Below are 14,629 nucleotides of genomic sequence, written 5' to 3'. Positions count from 1 at the left end.
TTAGGGTTACGAGGCCACGTGTCAGCAGGAGAGTGGATCCCATTGGACTTCTCTGGGGCTGACACGTGTTAGCACCCCATTGGGCCACATGGCATTGGCAATTTTACCCCAAACAAATATTGCGTAACTCATACAATTAAACCAGCGCTAATCTAATTGCATAGCATATATCAATCAATAGGAAATTAATCTAAAACACTAACAATCAACAATAATAAATCATCCCTTTATATTATTCATGGATCCCCACAACCCTAGAATAAAACTACTCACACATAATTAAAATTAAACTAATCAAAACAATTAAAGAAAACATAACAATATAAAACTAAAGTCAACTAATAAAAGATAAATATTAAAGGAATTAACTATCAACTAATAAAAATTACATTAAAGCTAATAGAAGAACAAAACTGAAACAAGGCTAACTAAATTACCGTAAAACAAAGTATGAAAATCAATCCAAGATAAATCCAAAACTAATGAAAAGCAAAGATTATAAAAGCCAAACTCTTAAAGTCTGACAAAAGCTACCTACTAATTACCAAAAAAAAAAACTAATCTACGAGTATGATGAGCTATGTTAAAGAATCTGCCAAAGAAAGCCAAACTAACTAATACGAGTACTTCGTAAAAATAAAAGCTGCCCCAAATCTTCTTTATATGGGTATATATAAACCTAATAATAACCGACATCAATCATCAGCGAGAAATCAGCGCCCAATCGGGCCCGGTCAGTCTGGAAATAAGCTTTGGCTTTTGCTGGGTCGTCATTTCTCCTTTTCTTGACTTGGGCTCAAATAACTCGGCCCAATTTCTTTCCTTGCTTCACATGGTCCATGACTCTATGATAATGATTTGGTCCGTGGTAATAATAATATTAAAACCTTTAACCTCTTATTTAATCGAGCCCTTGATCACCGAAGTCAATTTCTTTTGACTCAGTCTTGGACTTTAAATATTTGGTCATAAAATACGTTCCGTCTGTAATATTTTCGTAGTGGCTCAATAAGCGCGGGAGTTATCATAATTATGCAAATTCCAACAAAATAACATCAACTCTACAAAAACACTAGAAAACGTATATTAGTAATAAAAATAGCTCCGCATAGCTCAAATAAGCACAAATATGACCATGAGACGGGGAATAAAATATATATAAATAGACTCATCAGGTCCCCACTATCTCCTTTCTCATCCCGTCTTCCAATAAACAAAGTACAAATACAAAATAACATATACTTCCTCCGGTTTTAGTTATTTGCAACATTTACTAAAATTAGGCCCTTCTTATTATTTGCAACAAACTTTTTTATTTCCTTTTTTAGTAACTTTTTGCCAACAAAATGCCCATATTACCCTTACTTAAACAACTTAGACATTTAATTAGATCACTTACCTAATTTAACTTTGTACCTAATAAATCTGATTATTGTAATCATTTTCACCAAAAATCATTCATCTTCCCACTTTCTCTCTCTGGTTTCCCCAATTTTCTTCCTGCTACAATTTTCTCTCTCCTCTACATTTTCTTCTTCTTCTTCTTCACCACATCTTTCAATGGCAATGGAAAATGATTGAACATGTCCCTCGACGATCTCATCAAGATCAACAAATCTTCTTGTTCGTGGGGGTGTTAGGGGTTTCAGATCTAGTTTTAGGGGTGGCGTGAGTTTCGTGGGGGTGGCGTGGCTAGTTTCGTGGTGGTGGCTGGGTTCGTCTGGTTCGTGGGGTGGCGTGGGTCTGGTTCGTGGTGGTGGGTGGGTGGGTGTGGTTTCGTGGGGGTGGCGTCTGGTTCGTGGGTTTGGTTTCGTGGGGGTGGGTCTGGTTCGTGGGTTTGGTTTCGTGGGGTGGCGTGGGTCTGGTTCGTGGTGGTGGCTGCATGGCTGGGTTTGTGGTGGTGGCTGCGTGGCTAGGTTCGTGGTGGAGTTTGCGTGGCTGGGTTCGTGGTGGGGTGGTTGTAGGAGTTCAGATCTGATTCGCGGTGGTTTACGGTGGGTTCGGTGGTGGTAGTGGTTTAAATTTTTGTTTTTTTTTTTAATTGGATTAGTGTTTAAGTACATGCCCTTATATTTTATTAATGATGCTTAAAAACTTTTGCATTGGTATCCGTAAACGGTACCATTGTTGCAAATAACCAAAACCGAAGGAAGTATTTCCAACCTGCTCTTTCCGTCAATAAAATTAATTCTCCACCATCTCCTTTCACATCAACTTCCAATAGTTCCAAAATAAATTCGCACAGGATATCACTCACAAAACAATTCTCCCAAAACTTTACGCAAAAGCAAAGTGTTCACAAGTATCATTCATTTTTAGGCCAAATTAGAAAATAACACCTGCTAAAAACCCCGATTTTGATAATAACACCTGTTGAAATTTTTTTTTTATTATTATAACACCTCCAAAAATCCCAAAATTTTGGTTTCACCACCACTTAACTTTTCCTTCCAAAAAAAACCGTTAAGTGGGGGCCATAATTGACACATGTCAATAATCTATTGGTTTAGAAAATAAAAAAAAATGGAAAAAAATTAAAAAAAAAAAGAAAAAAAATCTATCCCCAACCCCACCGCCGGAGCCACCTGCCCAGCACCGAAACCCTAACTCAGGCCGTCGGCATCCTCTGTCCCCACCCAAAACCGACGAAAATCAGCCCCACCACCCGTTCTTTCCTTCCCACACCCTAAAAACCGACAGAAACCGACAAAAACCACCACCCATTCTTGTCTCCTACCACCGCAACATCACGCCACCACCACCTACCTCAGCAACATCACCGAACTCGCCTTCCTTACCCAAATCCGTCGCCGAAAAACCGGTTCTTTCCTTCCCACACCCAGATTCGTCGCCGAAAAACCCCAACCCACACCCAAACCCAAACCCAAATACCGCTTTACATCTCTCACCCTTACTTGAACCCAAACCCACACCCAAACCAAATCGAATTGGGGCTGAGGATGGGTTGTTCCGGTGGTCGGCTAGGCTGGTTGGTTTCGTCGGTCGGCTAAGGGGAGTCGGCAGCACGGGTTGGGGTGACGACGGTGGGCAGGGGGAACCGACGCCGGTGGTGAAGGTGGTGGCTGGGTTATTTGGGTTTTTTTTTTTTAAAAAAAAATTCTTTTTTATTTTATTTTTTTTATTAATTTTTTTAAACCAATAGTATAGTGACACGTGGTTTTTCTCCAATAGATTATTGACACGTGTACACTGTGGGGCCCACTAACGGTTTTTTGGATGGAAAAGTTAAGTGGTGGTGAAACCAAAATTTTGGGATTTTTGGAGGTGTTATAATAAAACTTTTTTTTTAACAGGTGTTAAAAACAAAATCGGGGTCTTTAGCAGGTGTTATTTTCTAATTTAAACTCATTTTTATCCTAAATATTTCAAGTTGTAACACATAATGCAAGGATAACTATTTAAAGAAACTCAATACAAATCAGAAAGGAAAAAAAAAAGTGTGTTCTAGTATCATATTTATTTCTCATATAATATTAAAATGTTATTTCAAGTATAAAAGCTTTATTTCTACATAAGCCATGCAACAAAAAATAGTTGTAAGCATTTACTGAAATCTCAAAACTGTTTGTCTGCTTCACTTTAACTTCAGATTCAAGCATAAGTTACAAATCCAGCCCAAAAAAATTTCAAGCTCAACTTAAGCTTGGTCAGAGTTGATTTGAGTAAAGTTTCCAGCTAAGTTCAAGCTCCGCTAGTCTCATTATCACAACATAGACAAGATCTTTACTAAGGAACTCATGCAGATTAACTACTTTAATGATGGATAAGGCATGAACAAGTATCAGTAACACCTAGTACCTGTTCTGTGAAGTTAGATTGGATAACTAGGTATTTATGAAGCTATGCTCCTTAAAACGGCCAAAACAAAGCATTCAACACCTTAATTAAATCAATCAAGAGACTAAGTAACAAGGTTCATTGGTTCAAGACAGGATGTAGTTCATCAACCCATAAGAAAAATCTCTGCATCGACTCTACTGTATGAAAAGGGACAGAAACCAAGAAAAAAGGGGGATATGGGGAGAAAAGTTTAAGTTGAACTATCATTTATGGAGCACTGTGTGCACAAGATAAATATTCAATGTTCTAGGTTTTATCAGGTTCTTATTTTAGACCTCTAGTTATAGTGATCTCAACTTGAAGCTCTTTCCAACTTCTAACAAAAATCATATTCTAGTTGTGTGCGCGTACGCGTTGGCTTAAAGCTAAAGACTTCATGCCGCTTCCCGAGAATTATTTAGATACAGAGTGTACAAGATGTACAATCCAAAAAAATAATGTGAAACAATCAACTTACAGCTTAAGACGTAGTATATATCTTGGAAGCCAAGCTTGTCCACACAAGTAAAGGTGGCTGCCCTTACCAGCAAATATATTACTATACATCAGCAATCATAAATCAAAAAAATGGTTGTAAAATTGTATTCAGCTTGCCAGCTTACACTCTCCTAACACCCTTCACTATATTCTCAGCAACCTCACGAATACTACAACACACTATATTCTCCATAATCTAACAATAGAAAGACCTCAGTCCTAAAGCATCATTTCCACAAATCTACTAAATGGTTATTTTGTTGCACAAAGGTAGTTAGTTACACTACTTAGGAATTTACATTTTTTTTTTTCCAAGAAAAATGCATAAGGTTGTTTTGTTTCAAGTAGTTAAGCAACTTCACCAGTTTTACTATAACTTCCAGAAAAGTACAATTTCAAACGCTTTCGTCAACCAAGCAAGTTCACCCATTTTGCTAGAACTTCCAAAGAAGTCTTATCTTCCAACGTTTTTGCCAACAAAACAACTTACGTCGAGTAATTTTATGTCAAATAAAAGAGAACTAAGTCATCAGAAACAATAAAAAGTCTGCAGATAGATAAAACTTAAAAAAACATACTGAAAGTTCGAATTTTACAAAAACAATAAAACTAACCTCGCAACTATACTCGAAAATGATGCTAGCAAAGTTAGAGGTAATAACCAAGAGCCTCCCATCATGATTAAAGGAAGCCAAATACTTCCCATCTCTCGAAACCACCATCTTCTGAAGCGGGCCAACTCCAACACCCAACTGTTGCACCCCATCTTCATCAACCAACAATACATGATCACCAACACCAAGCAACACCTCCACATTCCCAGACATGGTATATTTCGGCTTGATCACTGCCATACACAATGGTGGATCCTTGAGTCCAAGATCAGCCATCTTAACCACACCCTTATCCGAATCGAAACTCGAAAAATCCGGTACACTAAAGAATTGGAACCCTTCATTCATACACACAACCCCATTCCCCCAAAAAACACAATCCACCACACTCTGCTCAAAACACTCCTTCCCTAACGAAAAACTAGGTTCAATCAACTTAGCATGAATATTATACCTATAAACAGTACCATCTCTTCTTTCTCTCTCCTCCGCCATTTTCAACTGCTCAAAAACCTTCGAAAAACCGCTCCAAAACTTCGAAAAACCGCCATAATCGCCAATTTCAACTGCTTAATTTTCTATATAAGCACAATTTCATGGTCTATTATCTACATTCTTCAGTTTCGAAACAAAAATTGTCGAAAATTAGGTATTTCTTCGAAACTTTGAAGTTCGTAATCTTTCATCTAATTTTGTTATAATCTCTTACTTATTTTTGTGTTTTTTGCTTGAATATGTTGAATTTGAAGTAGCAAAAGTTGAATCGGAGTAGTTCAAAGTTCAATTTTGAAGTTTTGAAGTTCGATTAGCTTGTTAGTCAGGTATTTTCGGAATTTTGTTTGTTTTTGTTTCAATTTCGTTTGATTTACTTTTAATTTCTGGTTAAATTTGTTGTAATTTATTTTAAAATTGATTAGAAGATAATTCGGAGTTGAATAAAAGGTTTTTTTTTTTTTTATTTATTTTTTTTTTACGAATTTTGCCATAAATTTAGATTTTTTTTATGAATTTCGGTATAAATTTATATCAGATTTTTTTAAAAGAATATAGGTAAAAATTTGAGTAAATTTGGTTCTAATGCTACTAATTTCAAGTAATTTTAGTTAATTTTTGAGTATTGTTGCTAATAGTTAAAAGAAATCAAATAAAAGTTGATATAAAATAATTAAAAGTCAACAAAATAGAATCATGAATTTAGAGTAGTTTCCTTTGAGTAGTTTTGAGTGGTTTATTTTTACAAGTAGATAGAAATTGGCTAAAAGTAACTTTAAATTGATTAAAAGTTAATGAATTATTGTATGATCTGTAGCTATTATAGCTTATGTAAAAATTAAGAAATTGATGTGGTTCAAATGAGGATTGGTTTTTTTATTTCTAAATGTTGCATGTATAGAAATCATTTGTTGTTGTTATTATAATAACAAGAGTTGATTTGAAAGTATATATATCAGGCAGTGTAAAACCATCAAGTATAAATCAAGAAAGCATGATTCATTTTTGTTTCGAATTGCATGCAGATTAAAATGATGAAAACTGTTTCGGGGTTTTCTGATGTCCTGCGGGAGAGTTACAACACCGAGACTGGAACCGGCCGCCTGTACCTGCAAAATAACGGAGACTCCTGAGAGCTCCGCCTCCAACGGTCAAGTTAGTACCTGATTAAGGAGTAATTAATACGGAAATTAAAGTGGTTTAGTCTCTCTAGGTGAGAGTGTTTAATGTATAATCCGTGTGTTATTAGAGTTCTCCCCCTCTTAATGAGGATTAAGAGGAGTATTTATAGTCTTGAGAAGCGTGCCACTCTCTAGGTTTAGGGTAAACCTAGGGCTGACCGGGCCTCTAAACAGGATTGGGCCTTGGTGGCCGGTTTTCCCATTTGGCATGGGTGGACACGTGGCGTGTCTCAATTGGTCCGCAGAGGACGAATCTGTAATTGACACGTGGGAGGCTCCTATTGGCCTACGTGAAAGACACGTGGCGGAACCTGGTTGGTCCATTTGTCAGACGGTGATTGGTGGATAAAAATCCCCTAATCATTTGCCCCTCACAGGTGGCACGTGACTGGTCACGTGTCGCCTGTGACAGGTGTCGCATGGTGACAGGCGACGGCCTGCTGCAGGTGTCACCTTGCAAATGGCCGAGAGATTTTCCCGCCCAAATTTTGAATTTGGAAGCGACCCTTCGCCTTCTCACTTTGCCTATATAAGTGCTGACTTCGGTCATTTTTCACATTTGAGAACTTCGCGAGAACATTCGGACCCCTGAACTTGCTCTGACACTTTTGTTGCCTACCGCCTGCTCTGACAAGCCGTTTGCAAGGGATTTCAGAATTTCATCAGTCGTCACTCGTTCAGGTAACCGTCGGTTCTCTTATTCTTAATTTTTTTTCTTACTATTATTTTTTGAAATGGCACCATGGAAGCACACGACACGACCTAAGTTAGTGATCAGCCGGTCACCGGGGACGGCTGAATCTAGGACTAGGAGTGCCGCCTGCCCTTTTCTGGACCCATCTTTGCCCTTTATACAAAGTCCGACTGTATCTGTGTCTATGCAGAACGTGATGGCCAGAACAAAGAAGACTGCTAGGATCTCAAACTCGGACGGCTCCTCCCAAAGGGTGCCCATTAGTGAAACATCTGACCAAGCGCCAGATGTAGAAAGGAAACAAGGCGGCTGCCAAGCCGACAGTTCTGAGGGAGGGGGCAAGGTGGTCCCTTCCCATTTTACCGTTGATATGTCCAACTTTTCTCCTGCTCCTTCTGAGGGAGAGGAGGCGGGCCCCTCTAGGAGAGGGAGGAGTCGTCCTCTTCGGACTCGTCAGAGGACGAGTCCGAGTCCAGCTCTTCTGGCCACGCTTCTCCAGGCTCAGAAGAAAGAAACAGCCGCCTACAAGAGGCGAGGCTTTCTCATGCAGTTGAGAAGGGGAGCCATTGGGCGGAGCCGTCCGCCTCTTACAGAGAGGAAAACACCCCCTACTACTGCACGGTACCCCGGGGCCGGATCGCGGCCATGAAAGACAAAGTGGAGAGCTTTATAGCTAACCACAGAATGGGCCCCGGATTTTTACTGTTCGTGCCGGATCCAGAAGACACTGTCGTCTGGCCGGCTGGTACCAGCTATGATAGCGGCTGCTTTGGCTGCTATGAGGCGGCAATCAAAGCTGGACTGCGCTTCCTATTACATCCGGCTGTTCAGCGGATTTTAGATGGGTATGATTTGGGGTTATGGCAGTTAGCCCCCAACTCTTGGGTAAACGTACTCGGCTATGTGGCCGGGTGCGAAATGTACGGGGTGGAGCCAAGCTTCGAGGCTTTCGCCCACATGAACTATCTCAGCCGGACCCCTAAGTCGGGCGGTACCGGCTGGTATCAATTAACAAGCCACAGGGGCTACCTCATGACGAGAGGTAAGGCGAACAAATGGAAGGATTGGCGGAACACCTTCCTTATTATCGAGGGTTCAGACACGGAGCTGAACAAACGCTTTAACAAGTGGAATAGGGATCCGCCTCTTCTCGCAGGCGGCCGCAGCATGCCGCCTGTTCCCCCAAAGGCTAAAAAAGAGATCCTAGACAAAGGACTCTTCAAAGTAGAGACTAGGGTGAACTCTACTTCAGGGGTACGAGAGCAAGTACCCCTGAACTGCGTCCCGAGCTTTAAGTGGCTCTATGACGAGTACTTTTTGGCCGCCTGTGGCCTCAGCAGTCGGTGCTCTAGAGGTAGCCGGCCTGACAAATACTCTGTTTTTCACGCCTTGTTTACTTGAGATTTTTACTAACTTTGCTGTCTATTTTTTGCAGCTGACGCCATGAGTAAAATAACAGCATCCAAGACTGCGGCGGCCATGTTGCGGGCCTCTCTCATGCAACAGTCTTGTACCGACTCCCCCAACAAGGGGGCACCCTTGGTAGGCCTCGAAACTCTTCCTCTTTTAGGAGTTGGCTTATGCATATACTAACTCTTTTTTTTTTTTTTTTTTTTTTTTTTTTTTTTTCAGTCGGGCACTCCAAGAGCTTCTTCCTCGCAACAGCCGGACCCCAAGGCCGGAGGACGACTGTTGCAAGCTCTCCTGGGTCTTCCAGGAAAACAGTGGCGGCTGAAAAGCAGCCGGCCACTTCTTCTAAAACTCCGGCGGGGCCGCCTAGAAGTATGGACAATTACTTGAAAAAACTCACTTGTTTTCTTCTTGACTAGGTCTAACTTGCTTTTTTACGCTTGATGCAGCCGGCCCTCAGGAACCTGACTTGGTAGAGGTAGCCAAGTCCATGATCAAAGCAGTTCCTCCATCTGAAAGGGAGGCGGTCAGGGGTGTCGGCACCCTTGACCTTGATGGGATTGCAGGGGTCCTTGCTGAGGTATACTTAGCATTTTTTGTATTTGAGTTCCAGGACGCCTGTTATCTTGTTTGGAAACTGACGTTTGTTCCCTTTTTACTTAGGCCCTGCTCCGAGTGAACGGCCTTCGCAAGCCGCTTGATCGGAAAAAACAAAGAGGTAAAGGCTGCAAAAGCTATGGCCGCCTCTAACTGTGATAAGGCAATGTTTCAAATTGCCCAAAATGAAGTTCTGACAATTGATATTCTTTATTATCAGGCGCAGGCTGCCGCCGCTATCCGGGCTCAGTTAGAGGCGGCCCAGAAGAGGAACAGCGAGCTGGAGGCGACCGTCTCCAACCTCAAGGCCGAGCTTAAACCTCTCCGCCAAAAGATACTCTCCTACGATACCATGGAAAAATCCTTGGCTAACGTAAAAGAACGCCTGGTGACCCAGGAGAAGAGTCTAACCAAAGAGCTCTCGGAGAAGGCTGATCAAGAGAAGAGAGAGCTCTCGGAGAAGGCTGAGCAAGAGAAGAGAGAGCTCGTCCGAGAGATGATTGAAGACTCTTCCCAGATCCAGCGCATGACCTGGAGCCGCCTCTTCCCCAGTGCCGACTTTGCCTCGTGGGAAAAAACGTACCGCCAGTGTTCCGAAATATATAATCAAGAGATCCTGGCGGCTGCTGAGGACGAGGCGTTGGAGGAAGCCTTGGTTGAGGATGAGCCGGTTGTGGCGCTTGTGCCACTTGGGGGTAAGGCATCAAAAAAGGATGCAGCTGAAGCCGAGTCTAGCAAGAAGAGTGCTGACCAGGCGGCAGCTGCTAATACCGAACTGCCCCCTTCTTAAGCTTAATGTATTCTTTCCACGGCCTGCGTGCCGTTTGCTTTGTATTTACCCGGCCAGGGGGCCGGGGTTCTGAATATTTTTATCTTCATTAATGAAATCATTTTTTGCTTGAAATTTGTCTAAGTGTTGAATATTTGATATTGCATTGTACACTATATCGACTGTTTTGCATGGCCGATTGTAGACAGGTACGGATGGTCCGCCTATGCCCCTGGACGACTGGTTGTCTGTTTCCAAGCTGGGCGATCAGTCGGCCATTTATTCAATCGGTCTGACCAAGTAAATAGTATTACCTAGTCGCCAAGGAATTAAGTAGGATAACAAGCGGCGGGTACCGGTTGTTTCCCTTTATTGCCAATGTTGGCTTTTAACTCGTAGTTTGTTAACCTAGCAAGAGTAGTGGTTGAGAGCCCGTGTTTGTTAAAAAACAGGCGGACGACTCATACCTTTTAGGCTCCATACTAAGTTTGAGTGACTATTAAGTTAACATAAGAGTTACTTAGTCTTCGTCACAATCTAGATTGAGTAGTAGAGGTACCAGGCGGCGGAGGCCGGCTGATCCTCTTGATTTGCCAATGTTTGTTGGCTATTAACTCAATAGGTTACCTAGTAGGAATAGGGGTTTGAGTGCCCTTGTTTGTTTAAAACAGGCGGACGACTCAAACTTTTTAGGTTCCATACCAAGTTTGAAGGAGTGACTATGAGTTAACGTTGGGGTTACTCAGTCGCCGCCACTTTTGTTTGAGAAGTAGAGGTACCAGGCGGCGTAGGCCGGCTAGACCCCTTGATTCGCCAATGTTTGTTGGCTATTAACTCAATAGGTACCCCCTGCATTTATCCCAAGTAATACAGGCGGTCATCTGACTCAGATGTCAACTGCTACCACTGGTTTGGTTAGTGATAGAGTTATCCTTGTCTCAAAAACGGCTACGTGGTTGCCCTTGGGGACAGTCGTATAGGTGCCGTGTAATTAGTTTATAGAACAATGTTCCACCCAAAAGGGAGCTGCTCTCTGCGACGAATTTCATCCGGAGGGATGCCGTCGGACGCCTGCTATGATGTTGGGACAGGTCGTATTAGTTTTGTAAATTGATCAGGTGGCTTGGCGCCTGGTCTGATCATTCGGCCGGTTGCCTTGGTAAGTTCTTGGTGAACGTAGGTGCTAAGTAAAAGAAGGGTAGCCGCCTGTAGGCACAGGGTCGGCCAGGCCCTAATCTTTTTAGCTAAGTATTGTGAGTAAAATACTCAATGGAGAGTAGCCGACTGTAAAGGTACAGACGGCATGCCCCTCGTAATACAAAATTGAATAGTAAGTGCAAACTTTATTAAGTAGCTCTTTACTTTACATCATTCAGAAGAAATATTTTTTAAGGTTATCTACATTCCAAGTTCGAGGCAACGGTTGTCCGTCTGGTGTTTCCAGACGGTAGGTACCGTCCCTGACTTCCTCATAGATTCGGTAGGGTCCTTCCCAGTTGGGAGTTAGTTTGCCAGACTCATTTAGCCCTACCAACTGCTTCCATTTTTCTAAGTACAAAGTCCCCTACTTTGAGTGGACGCCTGTGTACTTTTTTTGTTGTATGATCTAGTCATTCTCAGGCGATAGATCTCATGGCGCAAAACAGCATTGCCCCTCTTTTCAGGAAGTGAGTCTAATGCCAGGCGCATGGCTTCCCAGTTTGCCTCTTCGTCATATAGCATTACTCGAAGAGTCGGCTCGTAGTGTTCTATTGGAAGGACAGCTTCCGCACCATAAGTTAGGAGGAATGGAGTTTCTCCAGTCGCCCCTTTTTCAGTCGTCCTAATGGCCCAGAGAACATGTGGTAGTTCATCCGCCCATAGGCCGCCTGCTCGTTCAATTTTTTTCTTGAGACCGTCTGAGATGATTTTATTAAAGGCTTCTACCTGGCCGTTTGCTTGTGGACGGCCGACAGATGCAAAGTAGTTTGCAATTCCTTGGTCATCCAACCAGCTTTTGAGAACAGGCGTCTCAAATTGGGGACCATTATCAAAAACCATAGACATGGGAACCCCAAACCGAGTGATGACGTTTTTCCAAATGAATGAAATTACATCTTTCGTCTTAATTCCCTTTACAGCCTCCGCCTCTACCCATTTAGTGAAGTAGTCAACGGCAACAAGTATATACCTTCTGCCGCCTGTAGCAGGCGTATATGGACCTAGAATGTCCATGCCCCACTTAGCAAACGGTAGTGGGCTATGAATGGTAGTGAGGTCAGTAGCCGGACGGTGAATTAATTTGCCAAACCTTTGGCACTTGTCACATTTTTTCACCATCTCCATAGCATCTGCTTCTAAAGTAGGCCAAAAGTAGCCCTGGCGCCTTGCCCTTTGAGCAAGCGTCCTTCCACCTATATGTGAAGCACAGTAACCAGAGTGGAGATCGTCTAGTATCTCTCGTCCCTTTTCTGGAGTAACGCACTTTAAGAAGGGTTGTAGGTACCCCCTTTTGTGAAGTTCTCCCTTTATCATTTCAAAATTGGTGGCTCGTCTTTTCAGTGCTGCCGCCTGTTGATGATCATCCGGCAGGGTACCGTTTGTCAGATATGCCCTGATTGGATCCATCCAGGTTGAGCTTCTGTCTAAGATTCCAATAGGGTCTCCCTCAATGCTTCTCTTCTCCATTACTTCCCAAAAAACGGTTCGAGGAGTATCACAGGAGGCGGATGATGCTAATTTTGAAAGTGCATCCGCTTGGTTATTCTCTGATCTCGGCACTTGGACCAGATGGAAATCCTCAAGGGAGCCGACTGCTTGTCGGACCGCCTGTAAATACTTGATCATGGCCGATGGGTTTGCTTCGTATTCGCCATTGTACTGACTCACTATCAATTGTGAATCAGAACAGGCGTCTATTTTTCTTGCCCCTGCCGCCTTGCACATGCGGATCCCGGCTAGTAAAGCTTCATATTCTGCCTCATTGTTTGAAGCCTGAAAACTGAATCGTAGAGCATACTCGAACCTGTCGCCCTCTGGAGATTGACATACGACGCCTGCTCCACAACCATTTTGAAGTAGAGCTTCCGTCCACATATACCTTCCAGACTTGGTCTGGAACTTGAGAGTTAGGAGGACGAGTCATCTCAACAATAAAGTCAGCAAAGGCTTGCCCCTTCACTGCTTTTCTAGGCTCGAAAGTAACTTCGAGACTCTGAATTTCTATGGCCCATTTGATCATTCGTCCTGATGACTCCATGATGGTAAGGGGCCGCTTGATTGGTTGGTCGGTATAACACGACGACTGCATGTGCCAAAAAGTAGGGCTTCAATTTTTTAAACAGCCATGAAGAGTGCAAGACCAAATTTCTCCACTAGGGATACCTCAACTCGGCATTTTTCAGTACGTGACTGACAAAGTAGACCGGGAGCTGACAGCCGTCCCTTTCAGCAAGGAGCACAGCGCTTAACGCATGATCAGAGACGGCCAGGTACATGTAGAGATCCTCTTTGGGCAAAGGGACTGACCAGCCTCGGCAAGGAATGCAAGTGAACTTTTAATTTCTGGAAGGCGGCCTCAGCATCCGGCCCCCATTCAAACCTTGCCTTTTTCTTAATTGCCTGGAAAAAGTATAGGCATTTGTCGCCTGATCGGCTTAGAAATCTTTCCCAGGGCCGCCAGACAACCTGTTTAACTTTCTGAACCTCTCGGACGGTACGTGGCGACTGCATGTCGATGACCGCCTGCACCTTCTCAGGGTTCGCCTCTATTCCTCTCTGATTAATGAGAAATCCGAGAATTTCCCAAACTCAACTCCAAAGACACATTTCTTGGGATTTGAGCATGACATGGTGCGCCTGAGTGTGGCGAAAGTTTCTCGGAGGTCCGACAGATGATCTGTCTGAAGTTTAGACTTGACAATCATATCATCAATATATGCCTCGAACATTTCTCCCAAGTTGATCAAAGAAACACTAGTGTTTATCATACGTTGGAAGGTGGCCGGGGCATTCTTAAGACCAAACGGCATGACCGTGTAACAGTATAAACCCCTGATCAGTGACGAAGGCCGTCTTCTCCTGATCTTTCTTCCACAAAGGAATTTGATGGAAACCGGAGTAGGCGTCCATAAAGCTCATCAAAGCATGGCCGGCTGTTGAGTCGACCAGGCTATCAATTTTAGGCAGAGGGTAACTGTCTTTGGGGCACGCTTTATTCAAGTCTGTTGTAGTCTACACACATTCGCTCAGGTTACCATTCGGCTTTTTAACAAGAACCACATTTGCAACCCAGTCTGGGAAGTAACATTGCCGAATGAACCTGCATCAAGTAATTCTTTAACTTCGGCGGCTGCCGCCTGACTTCTTTCTTCGCCATGGTTCCGCTTCTTTTGCCGTACCGGCTTCTTTTTTGGATCCACAGCGAGTTTATGTACTGCCAGATCAGGACTAATGCCTGGCATTTCATGGACTTCAAATGCAAAGACGTCCTTGTATTCTTTCAATAGGTTGTGAAAGTCGTCACCAAGGTTTCTCAGAGCAGTCGTCCCAACTT

The 14,629-nt window shown here is 42.9% G+C and overlaps 1 protein-coding gene across 1 annotated transcript; it reads right to left on the bottom strand.

The window, feature by feature from the left end:
• Positions 1-342: 342 nt before the first annotated feature.
• On the bottom strand, positions 343-5,722 carry LOC110722376 (protein VACUOLELESS1-like). Its single transcript, XM_021901641.1, has 2 exons — positions 4,953-5,722; positions 343-984 (listed from the first exon to the last, which is right to left on the bottom strand). Exons 1-2 carry the CDS (start codon positions 5,445-5,447, stop codon positions 967-969), a joined length of 513 nt encoding a protein of 170 aa, XP_021757333.1. The 5' UTR covers positions 5,448-5,722; the 3' UTR covers positions 343-966.
• Positions 5,723-14,629: the final 8,907 nt, after the last annotated feature.

Source organism: Chenopodium quinoa, unplaced genomic scaffold (genome assembly GCF_001683475.1).
Source record: "Chenopodium quinoa cultivar QQ74 unplaced genomic scaffold, ASM168347v1, whole genome shotgun sequence".
Taxonomy (NCBI): Eukaryota; Viridiplantae; Streptophyta; class Magnoliopsida; order Caryophyllales; family Amaranthaceae; genus Chenopodium; species Chenopodium quinoa.
This window is presented reverse-complemented; position numbering and strand designations above follow the sequence as displayed.

Coding starts and splice junctions, on each gene's coding strand:
- LOC110722376 (XM_021901641.1), bottom strand. CDS start 5,447: ATGGCGGAGGAGAGAGAAAGAAGAGATGGTACTGTTTATAGGTATAAT.